General features: G+C 47.2%; 1 protein-coding gene across 1 annotated transcript in view; it reads left to right on the top strand.

Moving 5' to 3' along the window:
• The window catches only part of PSPC1 (paraspeckle component 1), a 294,586-nt gene that overhangs the window by 183,693 nt on the left and 87,087 nt on the right, over positions 1–23,806 (top strand). The window contains exon 7 of the mRNA XM_078657072.1: positions 11,835–11,892. Within this exon, the coding sequence (XP_078513198.1) occupies positions 11,835–11,892 (58 nt within the window). The remainder of the gene's footprint in view (positions 1–11,834; positions 11,893–23,806) is intronic.

The raw sequence follows: 23,806 nt of genomic DNA, 5'->3' as shown, positions 1-23,806 counted from the left end.
TCAGAAATGCGGAAAGATGATAGTAAGACTGCAAAGGTGATGAACATTGGTTAGTTCAGAGCCAGTTCTCAGAAATTATGCCATTAAAGAGAGTAGACACAAAAGGAGGGCCACAGTTCACCACGTCACGCAGTCTTCTAACCCCATATTTGTACAGCAAGCCTACCCACGCCTCAAGACAGTAGCAGTACCCCACTACACCAAGACAGCCCTATCTGAAAGAAACAGGTTAGTATTAGATTCCTTACCTTAGAATATCCCCAGGCGTCAGTCTGGATCCGGAAACTTTTGCGAGAGTCGTCCAGACCACTGGCATCACCCAAGTCACCTGTCCAGTCCACGTCGTACTGACACTCGCGTGACAGAGGGTCCTCAGACCCCTCCCAACCCTCTCCATAATCTTCATCACCATATTCGGATTCAACGATGTAGACCGGCTCCTCGGGGTCAATGGGCCCCATCGGCGCCGGACTCTGCGTCGGACGCCGCCAGTCCGACTCCGCGTCCGGAGTTGGAGAGGGAATGGGGGTGCCGGCGCCGGAGCCGGCGTCGGAGGCACGGCGCCGTGCGGAGGCGGCGCCACGGGTTGCCCCGATGGAATCGGCGCCGGAGAGGCCGGTTGACCAGCCGGCGTCGACCCTGAAGGGCCCAGCGGCGTCGGGGCCGGAGCACCCGACGGCGTCGGGGCAGGGGCACCCGGACTGGACCACCGGGCCCGCAGGCGCCGTAGGCCCCGCCGGACGAGACAGTGCCCTCATGGCCATGAGGAACTCCTCTATCTCCTCACGCGACGCGCCGTGCCCAGGGACCGACGGGTATGGAGCAGGCAGCGTCGGCGACCCACGCGGAGCCGCGGGGGTGGGGGCCACCCGAACCCCCGGCCGCATCGCGCGAGCGTCGGGGGGAGTTGGGGGTACGATGACGACGCCCCGACTTCTTGTGTTTCTTACCTGAGGAACCAGAGGAATGGTGCCGACTTCCGGAGCGCTCGTGGTGGCTCCGCGACCGCTCCCTCGACCTCCGGCCGGACCGGGACCGCTCCTGACGCGGGGCCGACACCCGGAGCTAGAGTAGCTTGCGGGACCGCTCCCGTCTAGCCTTACTCGTCAAGGCCCGGCAGTCGACGCAGGACTCCACGTCGTGGTCCGCGCCCAGGCACCGGAGGCAGAGTCGATGGTGGTCGGTGACCGACATCGTGCGGTCACACCCGTCACAATTTTTAAAACCGGGCATCCTACCGGCACCTTAAGAGATAGTATTTAAAAAAAAAACTTTGGTCAAAGACCGGAGTACTGCTCTTCGGATCTGCGCTAACTGGCGCGGAAAAAAGAACTGACGTCAGCGCGCGGAGGCGGCGTCTATATACTCCAGCGACGTCATCACGACGCCGACGACGGACGCGGAGCCGCAGGGGACGCCTGCAGACGACGCCTACCGACGCGCAGGGGTACTGCTACGCAAAAGTTTCCGGATCCAGACTGACGCCTGGGGATATTCTAAGGTAAGGAATCTAATACTAACTACTGTTTCTTACAGATATATCGTTACCGAAGGTAAGTAACTTGTTCTTCACCCTGTCCCTCCAGGCAAAAAAACATAAACTAATAACTTGCTCATTCTAGAACCTCTTTCATCTTTATTTCTGCGACTCTGATTCGCTTTTGCGGTTTGTGTATGCTAAGTGCAGCTTCTTTGCACATATTTGACATCCGCCCCGCGTGCAGCAGTTCACCGGGCATGAACGCGCCAATTTACACATATGACCAACCGTGAAGAGAAATGTGGCATCTAAACCGAGCGCTCAATGCCCAGAGCACATTGTTGTCTTTACAGAATTGCTGATTTTGAAGGTGATATCATCTGCAGAAGTGTCTAGCTCGAAATGAGCATTTTAATACAGCTGGTCACATATTGAATGAAGTAAATACAACTGCTAAACTACCACTTCTGGAGCCTCCATTTTGAAAAGGTGACGTAAACACGTCAAGTTGAATTCAGTCACGTTTCTAAATTTGCTTGACAGGCTGCTCCGTAGCCCGCATTTTATTTAATGAAATATGCTCCGGCAGACAAAGGCCTCCTCTGTGTTTGCGCTTGTGAGAGGAGTTGAAAGGAATATTGCCCACCCTCGACTCTGCTCCCCTCTGTGGTGATGAGGCCTATACGACGGCCTGACAGGAAGGTTTACCAAAGCCCCTCAAAGAGAAGGCCTTGTGAGCTCAACCCCACACAGGCGAGGTGCCAGCCAGTCAAAAGGGCAGGTCACGCAGGTTGCAAAAGACAATCGGGTTCCCAAAAAACTGCAGAGAAACGGCATCACCGGGCACGCTGACTACCTTCCTGGGGTGAAAGCTCATTTCACCGAGTGGCCCTGGGCACTTCACCAGCCCAGACACAAAAATCCCCAAAACACTTAGGAATCTGTTTGCGTTCGTGTCCACAGAGTAAAGTCGCAAAGTCTATCTCAATCGGCTGATTTGTTTGTGAAGAAGAAGAGGAAATTGCAGAGGGGATGGGGGAACGGTGGGAGACGACAGATAGCCATGGGAAGGAACTTAACAGAGCCGCACTTTATTCTTTTTCAGAAGTATCAATTTTCAGGTGTTAAGTGGTGAGTTAACTATACACCTTGTTATGGCATATGGTGAAATCGGATTATTGCAGTCATCTGTCACTGTCAGGGAGTTCAAATAAAGCTCCTCGTTTGAAAGCCTGCTGTCATTTTTCTGCTGACCCGCGTCAGAAAGTTCATTGCCACTTTTACTTTAAAAAATAGGAGATGAAGGCAAGAGGTCAGGAACCAACAACCCACCTGGGCTCATTGCTTACATGAAGTCATTATTAGGTTGACCGAGACAGCTTATTACACCAGCAGCCCGCGGGCTTGTGTAAACTTAGAGGCCTTCTGCAAAATTCTGTGTATTGACATAAGCAGAAGACATCTGTGCTAATTTCTGAAATACAACTTTAGTGTTCATAATCCCGCCTTCTCGCAAAAAATTAAGCGGCGCAGGTGTGTGTGTGGGTGTGTGAGGCGCTCTGGGTGTGTGTGTGGCTTGGGTGTGTGTGTGGCTCTGGGTGTGTCTGTGTGTGAGGCTCTGGGTGTGTGTGTGTGTGGTAGTAATTGCTGTCTGCTGAGCTCGTCCGTAGGGTACAATAGGTCTCACGTTTGCGAGAGATTAAGCTATTGGCAATGTAAATGACAATGCCATTTATTAGAGGTGTGGCGCCGCTGCCAGGGTGACTGACGCTGGAATCTGGGGACCACGGTTCGATCCCCGGCTCCGGCGGCAGGGTAGCCCAGCACCATGTGACTCTGGGCAATAGCTCGCTTAATCTTCCCGACGGCCCCCAGCGCCTAGAGACCCTTACGGGTGATTGTGCGCTTTACAAATGTGGACTTTACTTTACCTGTTTTCAAAACCAACACATAAATACAAATTTTGTCATTTACAATGCCAATAGCTCTAACTTTTCCAAAGGCGAAACCGTTGCATTGTAAATGCTTGTTTGTTAGTAAAATCGACATCTACGTCTGTCTTTTGGAACTGTTTCGAGTGTGTGACAATACTTGGGCTGTGGGTTGTTGGAGCAGCATCGTAGTGCAAATACTTTACTGATGGGTGTTGACGAGATGCTAGTCTGTGTGATGTGTATTTAAGACACAATCTTACTGTAACAAAGCACATTAAAGACTGGGTCACTGTGTGATTAAAATGCAGGAGCCCCGATTATGCCAAGATTTGTAATTGATCTTTTCCGGCCCAGTTAAGATCATTGATGTATCATAGGACGAGTTAATGCATTGTGTATGGTCAGATGTGATCCCCACACTGTATCTGGTGACTTGCATACTACCTTGCTTTTCAAGATTTGTTAGACCAGTATTTTAGTAGTACTTGAACTCTGCAGACTGCGCCACCACTTATGCTTCTGCAGAGTTTTGAGTTTACGTACCATATTCTTTCAATATGTTTGTAACTTTCCATCTATTTTCATTTTAAATCCGTGCCTTTTCAAGAACATCAAAATTATCACAATTGTGCAATTCCTAAAATGTTACATGACACATCAAATATTGTGATTAATTGAAAGATATTGGGCGTTAATATGTATTGATTAAGGCTGCTTAATTGGCAATACCGTATCTGTCTACTTATTTATTTATTTTTAAAGTTTTATATAGCGCGAACAAGATCTTTGCAGATATCAGAGCGCTTTACAGAAACAGTAGGTAGGATAAACAAGACTCTTAAATCAATATGAGATTCCGTAGACAGTGAGATGCAAAAATAGGGTATCAATCATACAAGAGTATACAGAGTAATAACAATCAAGAAACAATAATATGGAAGCAGTACAATGTCTAAACGGATAAGATTATAGCACCCCAGAGGGTGAGTAAACACAATGTTGAAAGCAAAGAAGTAGTCAGTAGTGGGTGCGTTGCAGGTTATTGAGGCACTCCAGTCCTAGTGTACAACCCAATAAACAAGTTGAAAATCAATAGTATAGCATCCGTGCAATGAATTAGATCCAGAAGCAGACAAAAAATGGACTGACATAGATAAGTATTCAGACAGCCGATAATGTGGGAGCCAAATACTGTCATTGTTCCAGTATCAATAGTGTTCAGGTGTATTTAGCCATAAGGATGGCCTTCACCTCTTTCTTGAAGAGTATAGTGGACGGGATAAGCCTGGTTTCTGGTGGGAGTGCATTCCAGATCCTAGGTGCCATTCCAGAGAAGGAGCGTTTGTATGTTTTTTCCTTCCGGAATCTCCGTGGTTTCAGGAGCAGAGTGTTTGTGCTTCTGTTGGATCTTGAGCCTCCTGATATGGTCAGCTTATGAGAGAGGTAGTTGGGTGCCTTGTGGTGTACGGCCGAGTGTGTCATACAGGCAATTTTCAACTGAATTCTGGCTTCAATAGGCAGCCAGTTCAGGGTTTTTAAGTCAGGGGATATATGCGAGTGTTTTCTTGAGCCAGTGATGAGTCTCGCGGCCGCGTTCAGGGAGGCTCTTAGGGGAGCCGTTGTTGTCAGGGGGAGCCCGCTGAGAGCCACAATTCCGTAGTCTATGCGAGGAATGACTAAGGCTTGTACCACAGTTTGGAAGTCCTTGGGTGGTAGGAAGGGTTTGAGTTTTCTCAGCGTGTTGATTTGGAAGTTGGCTCCTTTAGTTGCTATGCTAATATGCTGCTGCATGTCGAGATTGCAGTCCAGTGTGATGCCAAGGGATTTCGCTGAGTCCACGATGGTGGGTTGGACATTGAGTGCGGTTAGATGATTGAGCCAGGTTTGGGTGATGGCCTTTTTCGCAGGAGGAGAGATCAGAAGGAACTCAGTTTTCAGAGCATTTAGTTTGAGGTGATTGTCGGCCAGCCAAGCTTGGGTGTTTCTTAGTGTGGCATTCAACAGTTTGATGTCTTCAGGGGATTGAAGCTTGAGGTAGAGCTGAGTGTCATCGGCGTACATATGGAAATGTACCTTAGAAGATTGAAGCAAGGTGGTGAGTGGTTCCATGACTAGGTTGAACAATGTGGGGGATAGGGAGGAACCTTGCGGGACGCCCAGTGTTACTGGCACAGGCGAGGACAGTGCGTTGTTGATCTTGAACCTCTGAGAACGGTTGTGCAGAAAGGACGTGAACCATTTGAGAACCGTCCCGGATATGCCCATTCTGGTATTTAGGAGCTCCAGTAGATTCTCGTGTTTGACCGTATCAAATGCTGAAGAGAGGTCAAGAAGGATGAGGAGGCAAGACTCATTGTGATCAAGGATTTGGAGGGCATCATCTATTATGTGTGTCATGGCCGTTTCCGTGCTATGCTTTGCTCTGAATCCGGATTGGTGAGAGTTGAGGAGGTCAAACTGCTCAATGTGTTTTGTCAGTTGGAGTTGTATGCATTTTTCTAACAGTTTTGCTAGAGTGGTGATATTGGTGATAGGACGATAGTTGTTTAGGTCGGCCGGGTCAGCTGTGGGTTTCTTGAGTATAGGCGTGACTTATCCAATCTTGAGGGAGTCTGGGATGAGCCCTTGTTGCAGGGAACAGTTGATGATTTTAGTCCAGAGTGGGAGGAACAGGGGGGTGAGGACTTTAACAGCATTGGCAGGTAGGGGGTCTGTGTGATGATTGGCGGGTTTCAAGGTGACCAGCAGCTTGTGAATTGATTCTTCGGAATAGGTGTCGAAGGACGTCCATGAAGCGTTGTTTTTAGCATGAGTGTTAGTTATGCATATGGAGCCGGCGAATCGACTTACATCCTTGATGAGATCGCTTCTTATAGTGTTGTTCTTTTGCTTGAAGAAAGCAGAGAAGTCTTCGCAACTTGGGATAGCCTTTGTTAAGTTGTTGGGTTGTGGATTTTGCGTTTTGGTTTGGGTTTTGACTAACTCGAACAGTTTTTTTGGTCGGTTTTTAGCTTCATCCAACTGTTGGCTAAAGAATATTGATTTCGAGCGTTTGATTTTTCTGAAGTAAGCGTTTCTCTTATTCTTAAGCGTTCTAAGGTTCAGTGCTGAGGGGTCAGATCTCCACGCGCGCTCAGCTAAGCGCATCACACGTCTGTCTTCATTGAGTCTGCCATCGTACCATGGGTTCGAGTTCTTGGTGGAGACTCTCTTCAATTGCAAGGGTGCGGCTTCGTTGATTATTGTAGACATGGAGTCTAGGTAGAGGTTGGTCAATGAATGCACATCAGAGACGTCCGTCGGGGGAAGAAGGAGACTGCCTGTGTGGGCAGGCAAGGACTTTGGGTTAAGGTTCTTCAGGTCCCTCTTCCAAATCTTGGTTTTGGCAGGTTGCGCCGGGTTAAGTTTGACCTTTTCGTTGATGAAGAAGGTGATGATGTGGTGGTCTGACCAGTCGCATGGTTCGATTGCGACTAGTTGGGTAGAGTCTTCTTTGGCGATGATAAGGTCAATGATAGCGCCTTTTTCATGTGTCGGACCGTTGCAGATTTGGGTGAGGTCAAGCGCGTCGAGGAAAGTCTTAAGGCTCTTCACCACAGTGTCTTTCTGGTCATTCCAGTGGAGGTTGAAGTCTCCCAGGTAAATTTGATTGAGCTGTCGACCGGCGTTGGTGGATATCGTGTCCATTAGTTGTTGGGAGAAGATGAAGTTGTCACCGGGTGGGTGGTAAATAACATGAAGGGAGCACACAGGTTTGCCCTCACTAGTAATATCAAGGCAGATGAGTTCGCAGGAGGAGAGGGAGGGGGAGGGGCCTTCAGTGACAGCTAGGTTGCTCCTGTAGATACAAGCGATTCCCCCGTCCGTCTTGCCATTCCTGTCGAGTCTAATAATGAGATAGTTGGGGGGGACTAGTATGTCCATTATAGGTGTGGATGTTTCAGTTAACCACGTTTCAGTCAGAATGGCTAGATCAATGCCCCTTGATAAGATGAGCTCCGCGATGCCAGAGGAGTGTCTCCGGGCCGATCTGCAGTTGAGCAGGAAACACTTTAGTCTAGGGGTGAGGAGGGTGGGAGAATGTTCTAAGGAGAGGGGGATATTTTTGAGATTACAGGGGACAGAACTTCTGTCGCTCAGTGTGGGTGGCCTGAGGGGATTTGTGAGAATCGTGGGTATGGGGAGGTGTGTTGTGGGTGAGCGTTTTGTGGGACCTGGGCCATAAGAGCAGAGTAGATTGTGTAAGTCTCGGCCCGAGAGGGTGTTTAGGGTGCGACGGGGACGACCAGTGGCCTTGCGATCAGGGATAGAGGGCCAGCGTGGGGAGAGCAGGGTGGAACGGTTTGAGGGGCGAATGGAGTCCTTGTTGGGGGGGGAAGTGTAGGGTAGTGGGTGCCTGGGGTGTGTGAGAAGAAGTTCTTTGATGGTGTGGAGCTCTTCCTTGACTTGTAGGAGGGTGGAGATGATCATGTCCAGTGTTGGATTGGGGATGGAATTGGAAGTGAGAGCAGTGGGTGAGTGTTTGAGTCGGGTAATGGGGTGGGAACTGGATCGAATGTGACGGGATGTGCGCGCGATGGAGCAGGGCTCTGCGGTCCGAGTAGGTGATGGGGTGTAGGTGATGGGGTGTAGGTGATGGGGTGTAGGTGATGGGGTGTAGGTAATGGGGTGGGAACTGGATCGAATGTGACGGGATGTGCGCGCGATGGAGCAGGGCTCTGCGGTCCGAGTAGGTGGGGTAGCGTTCGGAGGAAGAGAGAGTTTGTGAACAGGGGGCGGGGATGAGGACAGGGGGCGGTTGATAGCGTGAGTGATGGCGCTTGTGGAAGGCGGTGTGGGTGAGTTGGGGGATGAATGTAGACTGGAGAAGGAAGGAGTGACAATAGTGGGGTGAGGGCTAAGAATGGGAGGGGAAAAAGGATAAGGGGTTAGGTTGAGGGAGGTGGTGTGTTCCGTGAGTCTGGCCGATGGGGTGGGGTAGTGGGGAGTGAGAGTGGGGGGGGAGAGGGGGTGAGGGTTGGTCATGTCGCGGGACGCGGGAGGTATGCTCAAGGTGGTGGAGGTGGGTTCTGCGCGAGTTGTGTGAGGAGCGGGGTGGGGAGTAAGGAGGGTGGGGGTATTGGGGATGTGTGATGGGGGATGATAATCACCAATGCATGAGGGGTGTGGGGAAGTGAGATCGGATGGGTGATCGATTACAGCAGCATCTGCGACGTTCGCAGAGGTGGTGTTTTGGGGGGTGTGAGGAGGGTGGGGATAACGGGAGTGAGCAAAGGGGGGTGATCTTCGCTAGTGCATGGAGGAATTTGGGGGATATGAGCGGGTGGTATGAAATGGGAAGTATGATCAGGAGGGTGACTGATTACCGCGGATTGGGGAGGGGAGAGCTGTGAGATGTTTCTCAGCTGTGATGGGGTGCGGTTGGTGTATATGGGGGAGAGGTCTATGTCTGTGATTGAGAGGTGTGGGGCAGCTACAATAGGTCGGTGGGTGATTAAGGTGCAGGGGGTAGAGGGGGAGAGATCTATGTCTGTGATTAAGGAGTGTGGGGTAGCTACAGAAGGTGGGTGGGTGATTAAGGTGCTGGGGGTAGCGGAGAGGTGCGTGTCGTTTTGGGGCTGAGCTATGTTAGCTGGGTTGTGATTGGAGGCTGTGCGGTTAGGGATGTGAGGACTGGGGGTGCTGTGAGTGGGGGTCCGTGGGTTGGAGAGGTGCTGTTTGAAGGTGGGGAACATGTTGTCTAGTAGTTCCAGGTTCCTGTCTGTGGATTGAATTAGGACAATCCCGTTATTGTAGATAGTGATGGTGGTTCTGCCTGGGAAGAGTTGAGATGGTGTGATGGAGAGTGTTGAGCCATGAGCGGATTTCCTGGTAGAGGAGACGGTGAGTAAGGTGCAGAACACTTTTCTCCATTGGACTCTTTGTGTGGTGTGGAAGATGTCAATATTCATGGATCCATTCACCGGTGAGAAATAGGTGTCGACAAAGGGGGTTTCAGGGTGGGTCCTAAGGAAGTTATGTTTAAAGCGCTTAGCGGCTTTTTTGTTGGGTAATGGTGGGTAGATGATTTTATATGTATGTTTGCCGATGAGATCCATGTTGGGTAGAGGTAGGCGTAGGAGGGTGTACAATAATAACAGGAGCAAAAAACAAGTGCAAACAACAAATTACATGTAACGATAGTGACAATGGTGAGCAGACTGAGTATATGAGGTAGCAGTCAGAATCAAAAATGAAATTAGTGACATTAGTGAGCAATCAAAATATGAGGTAGCAATCGGTACGTCACAAGAGAAAGTGAACTGGGTGCAGGTTACACAAGTGTATAAAATACAAGTAAAAATATAAGTGATATACGAGGTAGCATTTACATTAGTCAGCAATCAGAGTACATGAGGTAGCAATCGGTGCGTCACAAAGAGAAAGTGAACTGGGTGCAGGTTATAAGGTGTACAAGATACAAGTAAAAATATAATATAGATAAAACATTGTCTAAACATTAACAGAGGCAAAAACACTGTCTCTAACACAAGAGGTAGTGGATACACATAGTATGAACCCAAATAAAGAGGTAGCAGACTGTGTGTTACACGTGAAAGTGAACAGAGCGCCAGTTACAAAAATGTCTAACATACCGGTAAAGGTATAATACTGCAAAAATGTCAAAAAGACAGGTAGAGGTATAATACTGCAGGAGAGAACAGACATTCTGTCACTAGTGAACATAATACAAGTAAAAATATAGTGTTGAGGTAGTGATGAGGTAGACCCTCTATCAAGGAAGTGGAGTAAACACAAGGGTGTAAACCCAAGCTAGCCACCCGAGAGAGAGACTGGGCAAAGATGGCCGCCCCATATGAGGAGAAGAGACAGTAGTCCTCTTTTTATTTTTGTGGCTTTGTGAGCAGGGAGGGCAGTTTCGTTTTCAAGCTAGCCCAGTTCCAGAGTTGCTGTGAGGGAGTCTTATCTTGAAGGGGGCTCGTGGGCATCTGAAGTCACAGGAGGTGATTTATTGCCTTTCTTTTTAGCACCCCGCCATTTTGAACAAAGGGTTTTGCAAAAGTACAAGCGATGGTCAAAAGAAATACCTTTTTTTTTTTTTTTTTTTTGTCGTGAAGCCTGTGAGTTAGGGGGGGGGGGTTTGCAGGTTTCCTGGTGAATTAAACAGCGTCCCCGAGCCCTCCACTGCCCTCAAGACTGTAGGAAACCTCTGATGTGGGGCGGGGGGCAATTGTGACTGTAGGAACCGGAGAACTTGAATGTCATCCCCTTGATGTGAATGCAGACTATTTGGAGAGTACTGTGAAAACTACCATTTTGTCCACCACACAAATCCAAAGTACTTTTTGATAGAAATGTGTGAAATGTAAATTGTAAAGCTTTGTGGTTAGTACAATTAACTTTTTTTTTGTTGCAATATTAATGTACTGCACACAAAAAGACACTTAAGTGCACTATACTTGAACTTTTGAGGATTAAATCTTAGTTACAAAAAAAGCTTTGCAATTGATCAGTTTAAATATGCAATGCTCGATGTGTATTTTATAGTAGTTTAGTATCTGAGGTACTGCAAGGTAAGTAATCGATTCAAGAAAAAAACCTTGCTTTTCACTATTGTAAGTACAAATGAATACATTGTGTCTGCAATAACGTCATTCTGCCCAAATAAAGAGGAATACGGTCTGAGCTTGTAACCTGTAAGTTGCCTGGTAAATTAGTGTACTATGCAGAGAATGTCCCCTCATTATTAAGCTTGCTGGATGAAGTGCTAGTAGTTTGCATACTGTGTTTGCTGGTTGGTTAATATACTTTGGGCATGACGTGCTACACTGCTAGCTCCTGCATTTTACCTAATTCGACATGATAAATACGAGGTGAGTTTTGTTAATACACGTGTAATTTGTCCACCATTGTTACACTGACAAATTTATAGAACCCGATGGGTATTTTAGAAATTGAATTCCAATGCTGGTGGTGCTCAATAGCTTTTATAATGCATTACTCCGTAAATGAGACTAACTCAGTCAAATTCAACATTATAATCTTTTATGTTTTTATCCATTCATTACGCTGGAGATACTACGTGCCTTAACCTTTTAAGGCATCTCTACGATTCTAATGCAGAAACTTTAAAAAGTGATTGTTCTAGATCAGCATCTGTAAAGGTTTAGGCAGTAATTGGCTGTGTGGTGATATAAATAAAGTCATTAAATATAAAGGTGCTGAACTTTTCAAAGCCTTGATCAGTTTTTTCACTAAAGTCGTATTTGCAATTCAGACCTAGTTTTTTCACTAATCTGTCATATTTGTAATTAATTCAGACCTGCACGTTTTGTAATTTCAGTTACTGTAACTTTGGGAATACAATGATTGCTGTAAATAAATGATAGGTTGACAATGAAAACTATGTTTGCTTTCAGAGAGAACAGGAAATGAGAATGGGTGATATGGGCCCTCGTGGAGCAATAAACATGGGAGGTAGGGTTTTGAAGTAAAAGTATTTGAGGAAACTTTTCTGATACTGTAAATATTGATGGCTTATGCACAATAACCGAAGTTATTTCTATGAAGTATTATGAAATTGAGTGCTGTTGGCGATTTCCAATATTGAAACGTTTTTTCCCACATACTATACTATCTCAGATATTGCATCTAAGTGGATTTTGCCTTTTCCATGTGTGACGATTGTATGTGAAATAGCTATGTCTTTGCTTTGATCAGTCTTGATACAACTCCACAAAATCTTGATTATTCATTCTCTTCCCGGTGGAGCATCTTTATATTCACCTACATTGCTCATGTTTTTTCCTTTCCACTGGAACAAACCTCACTGTTACATTTTTATTTTTTATTAAACATATTCTATTTTACCTTTAAAAAAAAAAAACTCCTATAGAGACACTTGCAGTGTCATGCTCTTTGACTGGTAAGCAGCTGTTGCTAATAAAGCTGAGCCGGTATAATCCTGGGATTGCTAACTTTGCCCTAAACCCCAATAGTTCCTGCAACACTAATCATGACCAGACTGTATCGGGATTGTTGTACCCCATTATTATAATAATGATAAAAAATACAACCTGAGGGGCCAGACTCCTCCTAGTCGTGCAGTGGCTGCCTTTCCTTTGAGCTCGGTTTCAGCGCTTCACACCGGTTTCTTCTGATTTGACCTTGATTGCTTCATTCATTGAGATGGTCATTGGTTGTCTGAGGGGATCCAACTAGGCATAAACAGTAACTTGCAAAAATTCACTGCATACCTGCAGAGGAGAAGCTGGAGAGGCTGCCTATGCGGTACCCTGCGCTGAACATCAGCATCTGCTTTCTAGCATGTTGCTGAGTTTGCAGGAGCATAGAGATAAGACCAGAAATCAGAAAACTGATTGAGCTACTGTGCACCACGAGAGCGACAGCCTCAGACAGACACACTTTTGCACACTGACTGAGGAGGCGTGGCGAATTGTGGAGTCCAGGCACTGCATTGGGCCCCTCTGCAGTGAATTCTGAAGCGCAGTGGATGGGTTTATACTTAATGGCACTATCATGTTAGTGGGATGGTGCCCAGCTAGGCAGAAAAAGGAACAGTGGCATAGAAGAAAATGAAGGTGTAGGACAAAAACTGAGTATTTTATTCCAACAATCAGCCACCACTAACTGGACACACCATGGAATCAGTAGTGGCGAGACCCTACAATCTAGCTGTTTTACAGAGGGAGAAGTGCCTTATGGTCACACTGTCGGATATAAAGAAATAGTATGTTTCCAACAAAACTAAAATAGCTGTAGTAGAGCACACTTTTGAGGGGAATTCATTAGACCGTTAAAATTACCAAATGCAGTGAGGAGCCATTAATGAGAAACAAACCTAACACAATTCCAAAAATATGCAACTGCCCTGATCTATGCGTTTGTAAATGTAATAGTTCTTGGAAACCACACATGAGCTAGTGGAATCGGTATGTTAGCACTGCAGTTTGTTGAAGATGATTGAGACATGCATGTTCAGGTTATTTTTGGTCCCGCATTCGATGGAGGCATTGCTAAGCAGTTGTGTGAAAACCAGAGTGTTCGAGGCATGTGGGCTGCTAAATTCATATCTTAGCATTAGATCGCCGCCTAGTGTTGGGTCCGGATGATCGCACATTGTTGTCCTGGAAGAGTCTTCGAAGTATCCTGAGATAGGTGGCTCCTCCCCTGGACTACAGTGCGCATGGGCATCGGCTCCATCCCCAGATTGTTTTTTTCCGCCATTGGGTTCGGATGTGGTCTCGACGTCTTTCTGTCGAAACCGAGAAAAACTAACTCTTAGCGGCCAAAAGGCCTCGCTTTTTTTGTGTCGGTATTGTCTGCGCACGGTCTCGAGTCTTCCGTCTCTTGGAGCCGGAATAGGCGGAGTTTTCTTTCGCTCTTCGGACTTTGAGGCCTTCTCATCGCGACACGACTGCAAAACTTTTCTGAACATGGAGCGGAGCCCATTTAAGTACTGCCCGCTCTGTGGGTCCAAGTACCCACACATCGATCTACACCCCGTCTGTAACAAATGCCTTTCGCCTGACCACGACGACGGCAAGTGCAAGGCCTGTGCACAGTTCCGGTCTAAGAAGACTCAAGCTTCGGCGCGCGGTGCGCATGGAAGCTAGACAAGCGGCCCCGGATCCGGAAAACATCTTCGGCGACCAAGATGAAGAGGACCAGGGTCATCATCTTCAAATCTCCCCACCCGAGACGGAGGTCGAGGCGGATCCGGTAGACGACGACGGAGTCGTGGGTCAAGGCCTTGAATACGTCGACGAGGTAGGAGACGACGAAGAGATTTATGGGGCCGCGGCAGATAACCTTCGGGGCAGAGCTCGTCCCCTGAGCTTCGAGGATACCGACCGGGTCACGGGATCGCCTGTAGGCCTTACCCAAGACCCAATGCCGCAAGCCACAGCCCCGCCTTCTGGCCCGGCCACGGACTTACTTGCTGAGCAGACTGTATCGAAACCGAAACCGAAAGCATCGGGATCGACTACATCTAAAATGGCCGACCCGAAAACGAAACCGAAACTTAAGGACTCGAGTGTCCCTAAGATGGCTGCCGTGCCGGCGAAAACGACTGTACCCGCTACTCCATCGACTCCGTCGACCTCCGGTCCGCAGAAGTCGAAGAAGTCAGTCGATTCCGCTGCTGCACATTCAAAATCGACGCCAGAGGAGGGGTCCTCTAAGAAAGATGGTCGGCACGGGTCAACATCGGCGCCGCCGTCCAAGCACGCCAAAGCCGGCTCCACGGAGTCTACGCAGGCGCACGGATCGAAGACTGGCACGTCTGCGCACCGGTCCCAGGACTCGGGGTCCGTGACAGCGGGATCCGCGTCGAAAGCCCACAAGGCCCACAAAGACGTCAGATCCGAGGGAAAGGTCAAAACATCCTCGTCGGCGCCAAAACCAACTGAGAGTGAGACGTCCCTCATCGCCGCATCACTACAGAGAATCAGGGAGAAGGCCTCTGCTCCGTCGGCTCCGATATCATCGCCGCAGGCGCAAAAGGACAATCCAGCAAAGCCTTCTGGCAAACTTCTTTGTTTTGCCGCCAAAGGAGGCGCCGAAAGCCTTTTCCACCAAATCGGCACCGAAGAAGACGGTTTCTTCAACGGCTGGCCCACTTCCACGTCGGGTACTCGAATCAGAGGATGATTCAGAGCATTTCATCGACGCTGACACAGGCAAATTGACCCTCTATAAGAGAAAAATATCTTCAGAGTCAGTGGACTCATATGTCATCCCACTGAAAAAGAAAAGGGTGCCCCTTGACGCTTCGGGCCTCATGCAACCAATCCAGCCTCCTCCGAGACGGAGCCCTACTCCCTCACCAGAACACTCTGCGGGTGAGGGGTATGATGAGGATGAGCAATACAATTTCCCTATCAATGAACCAGATGCACAACCGGATTCATATGATGACACTGGTGACCAGGGCACCCAAAGTGTGGGGCAGGACCCGCAGCTTTTTAATGCACGTGCATCCCCAACTGAGGATTCAGCAGGTTTTCATGCGCTAATTGAGAGGGCAGCGGCCAATCATGATGTGGACATGCATGCTGACCCGATAGAGGAAGACTTCCTTTTCGACACATTTTCAGTCTCTGAAAGGACAGTAAAGACGCTGCCTATGCTTAAAGGAGTCCTCAAGCATGCTGGGGATATCTTTAAGGAGCCTACCAGAGCACGAGTGGTCAATCCACGCATTGAAAAGAAGTACAGACCTGCACCTGCGGACCCCGCATACATTCGGGGACAGTTGCCACTGGACTCTCGTGTGGTCGCCAATGCCAGGAAACGTGCCAACTCCCAGACGACGGGTGAAGCTCCTCCCCCGGATAAGGAGTCCAAAGTGCTAGAGGCAGGGGGCAAAAGAGTAGCTGCGCAGGCCGCAAACTTTTGGCGCATTGCCAATACACAAGCACTCTTAGCACGTTACGATAGGGCGCATTACGACACCCTAGAACAGGTTATACAACACCTGCCTCCAAAGTTCCAAGAAGGCACCAAACTGCTTATTGAGGAAGGGAAGCTAATCTCAAACGCAGCCATCAAGTGTGAACTTGACGCCGCAGACACAGCTGCTAGAGCTATCAACACTAGCGTTATGCTGAGACGACAGGCGTGGCTCCGCATCTCGGGGTTTAAACCAGATATTCAGACAACCATTCTTAATCAGCCAGTCAATCCTGATAGTCTGTTTGGTCCAGATGTTGACATCACCCTAGAAAAAATAAAAAAAGACACAAACTGCTAAGTCCATGGGGGCCCTACAGTCACAACAGTTTCGTGGCAGCAATTTTCGTCGCTCAGGTGTACGTGGAGTCACCAGAGGACAAATGGGTCAACAATCTCAGTTCTCAAAAGGTGGAGCACAATCCTCGTTCACAAAACAGAACAAGGGAGGTTACAGGAATAACAGCAACAGAGGTCGCGGCAGAGGAAACAACAGCTCCCGCTCCTCTACCCCAAGCAAACAGTGACTCTCTGTCGCTGCCCCCCGACCACTTAACACCTGTCGGGGGGAGACTGCAGCACTTCCTGCCCGTCTGGAGAAACATCACCACGGACAGGTGGGTGCGACAACTAGTCCAGTATGGTTATTGCCTAGAGTTGAAATCCACTCCACCCAACATCCCACCAAGGCAAAGGCCTATGTCCGCAGAGCACTTGCTCTTATTGCAGCAGGAAGTAGTGGTGATGCTGCAAAAAGGCGCAATCGAGCTCGTGCCGGTGGGAGAGGAAGGCACAGGGGTGTATTCCCTGTACTTCCTTATTCCAAAGAAGGACAAATCTCTCAGACCCATTCTGGATCTACGTCCCCTCAACCTGTACATACTATCAGAACACTTCCATATGCTTACACTGCAACAAATTCTTCCCTTGTTAAACCAAGGGGACTTCTTAGCAACCTTAGATCTCAAGGATGCTTATTTCCACATTCCACTACACCCGTCCCACAGGAAATACCTCAGATTCACTATCCAAGGCAAGCATTATCAGTTCAAGGTCCTACCCTTCGGAGTGACCACAGCACCAAGAGTGTTTACCAAGTGTCTGGCGACAGTAGCAGCGCACCTCCGGAGGCAGAACATTCATGTCTACCCCTACCTAGACGACTGGCTCGTTCAGGCCAAGTCGGAACAACAGTGCGCCGCAGACATGTCAACTACCATTCACCTCCTTCACGATCTGGGCTTCTCGTTGAACTACCCAAAGTCGCATCTTCAGCCGGCACATGTCCGGCAGTTTCTAGGTGCGACGATCAATACCCTGACGGCCATGGCTCAGCCAAACCAAGTCAGGATAGACAGCATGCAGTCTCTGATCCAAAGGTTCAGACCACAACACTCAATCCCAACGAGAGTGTTCATGCAGTTGATTGGCATGATGGCCTCCTGCATCTTCATAGTCCCGCACGCACGGTTGCATATGCGTCCGCTCCAGGAATGCTTAGCAAATCAGTGGACACAGGCTCAGGGACAATTGACAGACCTAGTGTTGGTTACCAGTCGGGCATACGACTCTCTGCATTGGTGGACTCCACACAACCTTTGCAAGGGCCGACTGTTCCAGGAGCCAGTGCCACAAATTATCCTGACAACGGACGCATCTCTCCAGGGATGGGGAGCTCATCTGCTCACTTGCACAGTGCAGGGACTATGGACGACGCAGCAACAGAAGATGCACATCAACTATCTGGAACTGATGGCAATCTTCATGGCGCTCAAGTCCTTCATTGTACATCTGTGCAACAAGGTAGTGTTAGTCCGGACGGACAACATGACCGCGATGTACTACATTCAAAAACAGGGGGGCACCCACTCGCCACAGCTGTCTCATCTGGCTCAGGGCATGTGGAAGTGGGCCATTCAGAGGAACATTTTCCTCATGGTGGAACACCTCCCGGGCAAGGACAATCAGATGGCGGATCTGCTCAGCAGATACAGCCATCAAATGCACGAGTGGGAGTTACACCCATCTGTACTCCACCCGTACTTCCAGCAGTGGGGTCATCCAGAGATAGACCTGTTTGCCACAAAAGAAAACGCAAAATGCCAACACTTTGCCGCCAGGTTCCCTCACCCACAGTCGCAGGGCAATGCGATATGGATGAACTGGTCAGGCAAATTTGCGTACGCTTTTCCACCAGCCCCTCTGATACCTCTGGTCGCGAGAAAGCTAAGGCAGCACGCGATGACTCTCGTCCTAGTTGCTCCAACGTGGGCGCGCCAAGCATGGTACACCACGTTCCTTGAACTCTCAGTGGTGCCGCATCAAAGACTACGCCTCACGCCCAGTCTTTTGACGCAGAACCATGGAGAAATTCAGCATCCAGATCCGCAACAGCTCAACCTGGCAATCTGGCTCCTGAAGTCCTAGAGTTTGGCTACCTTAACCTGCCTCCGGAATGCATGGACATCATCAAGGAGGCTAGGAAGCCGACTACCAGAGCATGCTATGCTGCGAAATGGAAGCGTTTTGTCATTTACTGTACAGCCAATGACATCAACCCGCTTGATGCATCTATCCCTAACATCATTTGCTATCTGTTGCATCTTTACAAGTGCAATCTAGCGTACACTTCCATTCGGATACATCTATCCGCCATAGCGGCTTATCTTCAGAACAGGCAGCATCTCTCTGTCTTCAGAGTGCCTGCCATTAAGGCTTTCCTTGAAGGTCTGAAGCGAGTCATTCCCCCAAGAACACCACCAGCTCCGGTGTGGAACCTCAATGTGGTCCTCACCAGACTAATGGGACCACCTTTTGAGCCACTGCACTCGTGTGAACTCCAGTTCCTAACGTGGAAAGTAGCTTTCCTAATCGCTATCACGTCGCTACAGCGTGTTAGTGAGCTGCAAGCGCTCACAATCCAAGAGCCATTCATTCAGATTCATCCAAATAGGGTAGTGCTACGTACTAACCCCAAATTCCTTCCGAAGGTGGTGTCACAGTTTCATCTCAACCAAACTATTGACTTACCGGCATTCTTCCAAAACCCACAAACGGTGGCGGAAAGAATGCTCCATACGTTAGACGTACGGAGGGCGTTGATGTACTACATGGACAGGACACAACCCTTTAGAAAGACAAAACAACTTTTTGTTGCCTTCGCACCACAGCACAAAGGCAACCCTATTTCCAAAGCAGGAATAGCCAGGTGGATTGTTAAGTGCATCCAAATATGTTATCAAAAGGCCAAGCGCACTTTAACGATACCCCCAAGGGCGTACTCCACACGCAAACTGGGGGCATCCATGGCTTTCCTGGGAAACATTCCTTTAGAAGATATTTGCAGAGCAGCCACGTGGGTTACACCACATACCTTTACAAAACACTACTGTGTTGACGTGCATTCCAAGCAGCAAGCTGCTGTAGGACAGGCTGTTCTCAAGACACTTTCAGGTTTCTGCAGCTGGCACGGGCAACCGCCGCTAATGGAGGGACTGCTATGTATTCTATGCTAAGATATGAATTTAGCAGCCCACATGCCTCGAACTGAATATGCTACTTACCAGTATGCATCTGTTCTTGGCATGTAGGGCTGCTAACATTCATATCGCCCACCCTCCTCCCCGGTGCCTGTCGCAGCTGCAGATATACTATTGTATTCACTTATTAGCATGGACATCCTTTACACTTTTCACTCCATCTTCTGCCACAATGGCGAAAAACAATCTGGGGATGGAGCCGATGCCCATGCGCACTGTAGTCCATGGGAGGAGCCACCTATCTCAGGATACTTCGAAGACTCTTCCAGGACAACAATGTGCGATCATCCGGACCCAACACTAGGCGGCGATCTAATGCTAAGATATGAATGTTAGCAGCCCTACATGCCAAGAACAGATGCATACTGGTAAGTAGCATATTCATTATTGTACAGGAATCGTCCGTTAAATTTAACTTTTGCTGCAACCAATCTTCCTTGGAAACAAGGTTGTGAAATATGGTTACATCGGGAACTTGGTCTCTCCACTTTATCGCTTTCTTATGCCGACTTCTCTTAAGACTCTTGATAACGTCTTAGAGAATGATGCTGCATAGTACTAGTGCAGAGATTTAATGTTGAAAGTCTTCTGGTAGACTGCTGCTACAATATGTGATGGTTTGCAGCAGCAGAGGAGTAATGCTTCTGGGTAATATGACGGTCTCCGGAAAAAAAATGTATGTTTTTCTTTCCATTCCAAGTGCATGTTCGTCAAAACACCCCTTATGAGCTCCACCAAACTGCCCCCTTAACCATGCAAAGTACCTAATCTGCACTGTGCTTGCTTTGTGCAACACATTTGCTATTGTACATTATTCTAGGGCTTAGTTTGGTCGCAGCTACATCCATTGAGTGCTCTGAGTTTAGCACGCTGCCCACGGATGACTTCTCATGTTGCCTCTTAGACCTGCGTATTCACTGCTTTGATTAAATCATGACACTGCCAACAGTATTTCCCGTTCAAGCCGTTGGTGGTAGGAAATTATTAGACCGTGGCCCTGCAAGCGCTTAGCCCACATTCCTTTGAAGATTTCCGTCCAGCCCTAAAGGGAATATGCAGTTATTCATATTTGAGGTATGGGGGGAGGAGAGGGGGAGGAATGCTTTAAATATTATTTCACAGGTTGACTCAATACATTGTCATTCAAATGTTTCACTTACGATTTATACTGGGGAATGCAGTCAAGCAGTTATTGTATACCGGGACTGTACAAAGTTCTGAATATAGCAAGACGCATATGGTGCTAAGTCAATTATTGCTTTGCTTGATCACTTGGTTCCAGAGGCAAACTTGTTTAATGTAGACTTGTATTTTTTTTTAATGGAACAGCCATGCTTTCATGTTGAACCCGATAGTGTTTTTGCACCATTGCTTCAATTTTAGTTCAAATGTCTATGCATTCATAAAGCCCCGGTAAAATATTAACTGCCTAAAGCGTACTACATTTCATGAAGCTTTGGTAATGTTTTTTTTTATTTGTCCATGGATATTTAACATTCCACAAATGTAGAGTGCTTCTGAGAAAAGCCATGAAGTCTCTCCCCTCAGCTCCATTACCAAACTATCTAGACCCTCTGTCCTGTTGGTAAATTTCCTTGAGTTAAGTAGAAAGCTCGCAGTGGTGGATCCAGAAACCAAGAATTCATCACTGATTTCACAGTAGGTTTACACAGAACTTTTTTATGGCAGATGAGCATGTCATGGAAGATTGATAAGCCACTATCTTGACTGGACGTGGGAATGTGACAGGTTAGTAGTTTTTTTTTCTAGTTTAATCAGAGCATTGATTATGCACACTTAGTCTACTTTTGTATATTATATGGTAGCCCTCATTCAGAATGACAGTTGACACGTGCTCCCAGTTCCCTATTCTCAAGTGTTCTATCATCTGTTTTCATTGGACTGCATGATTGAGGAAGCTCAATCTAACCGCCCCCACCCGCTTTCCCAACAAAGAAATTCATTCATAGTCAATTTTGTTTTATATTACTGGAGTCTCTTTAAAAGTTCCTCTTGACGTAGTCGTCCTTTTTTTTTTTTGGTGCTTTTTTAAAACGAATGGTTAGTTAAAAAGGATTGCTTTTTTCAACACACAGACATCTACGTTCTATAATTACAGTAGTATATGTACTTAATTACGTGCATTGCAGCTGTGTTTTTACACTTAATCCTCAGAGCATGTTCATCAATACAATTACATAAATTTCTCACACACGCATTTTGGATAATCTTACCATAAATCCATTGACTTACAGCTTGCAACGTTCCGACAGGATGCTGAGCCTTTATATTCAGCAGTATATAATTGTCCTCCAAACTAACTAAAATAACAATTAATATAGTACCCACCCTTCTCCCATCCGCCGCCCCCGGTGTGCCTCAGTCATCAAGCTTCCATACAGTCTGGAGCAATCCCTTCTCGTCAACTCCATGCATAACACCACCAATATAGTATGTCCTAATCTGTATATAATTTACCGTAATGGTCGTCTAACATGTCTGCACTGGGGGTTTCCACTATTCGTGTACCTCTGAACGGTCCCATTCATGTCTTCAAGGCTGCGGAGCTTCTGCCTCCCCCTCTTGATCCCGCAGGGCCTGAACCAAGGCCTCCCATGCCCTTGCAGCTTACTGCGCCTTCTCGTTATCTGTGCGCCTAGCCTGCTGCAATCGAACCGTACTTATGCTCGCTGCCCATTTAACTAAATCAGCCTTCCACCTCAAAGCTGGACCCTCCCCTCGACTTCCAGTGAGCTGTAATATCCTTCTTTGCTAAGAGCAACCCCAGGTCTAGGAATTTGCTCGTTACCTTTGTTTTAGGAGTGTGCAGGAAAACGAATGGTTAGTTGTAAAAGATTTTCTATGTAGTTCATCCAGCTCGGTTGCTCAAAATAGTTTTTTGCATTAAATGTATCTTCTTGACTTGCGCAGCATGTTAGCAAAAATAGTTACGACCAAGTTAATGCGACGTAGAGTGTAGGAGTTGAACATACAGTGAAATGCCAAATGATACTTGAAGCGCACATGTAAGGAGAATGCTTATTCTCGTTGCGTTTAAATTCACGGCTTGCCTTACCCACTTGTTTGGATCTGCATGTGGCATCCTAAGGTTATCATTACAATGATTTACTCAAACTTTTTATGAGAAAGATGAAATATTACCGGGCTCATAGGTATGATGATTGAGAATATTTGAAGATTACTTTCAGGAGTGCTGCTCTGATAGGCCATAAACTTAAACACGGACTATGTTGGTATTTATTAAAGTGGTCCCAAGCTTAGATATTTTTCCCATGCTTTGTTTGGAACAATTTTTGGGGACTCTGATCTTCTTAAACGCATTAATGTAATCAAAATGTAGTTGATACTAAGCAAAAGCACTCTCCCAACATTATTGAAGCAAAGCAAGACTAATTAATGCGTCTTTTAGTAATTTAGGGCCAGATGTACTCCGATACTGGTCACAACTTGTGGTCTGAATTTTGTGAACCGAAATATATACTAATAGGTCAGTAAACAAAATAGAGAATTGCAGAGGTTGGGACAACAGCCTGCCTAATTAATAATTAATTTAGGGCGCAATTTGAGACCCCTTGTGATGAATATATGACCAGGATGGTGGCCTGCAATGGACAGCAAACAAACATCCCTGGAAAACTTTCAATTTTAAAAATAAATAATAGAAAGATGCTAGTTCATTAAAGGACTAGGGATGCTTAAATAAAACCTTTTTCCCGCAGCTGCAATCCCAGTTTACTTAGTGAACCCTTCCCTTTTTCAGTTACCGCCCTAACTTGGGAGTTGGTGACTGAGCAGTGGTTTGGCACCTGAATTACAGTTGCAAACCCTTAATACTTATGTACTGAAAATATTTGCAAGGCATACCCAAATAAAACCCTTCCAAGTCGAGAATCTGTAAATCCTTCTACACCCTTTTTGCAAATGGGAGGAAGAACTTTTACAAATTGCAAAATGGGTTTATTAAATGCAAAAGAGATATTGCAGTTGCAAACCCTGAATTGTAGTGATTCGCAGGGTTTGCAACCACTAATTTATTTAGTACATAAGTTTCTTAGTTGGCTAATTTTACAACTAGAAATAATACCATAGTATAGAATTGTCTATTATGCTGTGTGCAGTGATCCATTATCCCTATGAAAACAAGTCTGGCACGGACGTATGCGTGATCAGCCACCTCTGTTCGTTGTAAGTCGTAGCAGGATCTTCCTTTAATACTTTGAGGGTTTAGCTATATTACCGTCTTTTGAGCAAGATATGGCTTGTTGGACAGATAGGTAGCTGTTTGTCATGGTGTTGTAATAAAAAAAAAAATACAACCACCCAAACACATCCCCCCCACCACCACCGCCATTGGT

Source organism: Lissotriton helveticus, chromosome 8, assembly GCF_964261635.1.
Source record: "Lissotriton helveticus chromosome 8, aLisHel1.1, whole genome shotgun sequence".
Taxonomy (NCBI): domain Eukaryota; kingdom Metazoa; phylum Chordata; class Amphibia; order Caudata; family Salamandridae; genus Lissotriton; species Lissotriton helveticus.
The sequence above is the reverse complement of the archived record's forward strand: the minus strand, read 5'-3'. Positions and strand labels throughout refer to the sequence as shown.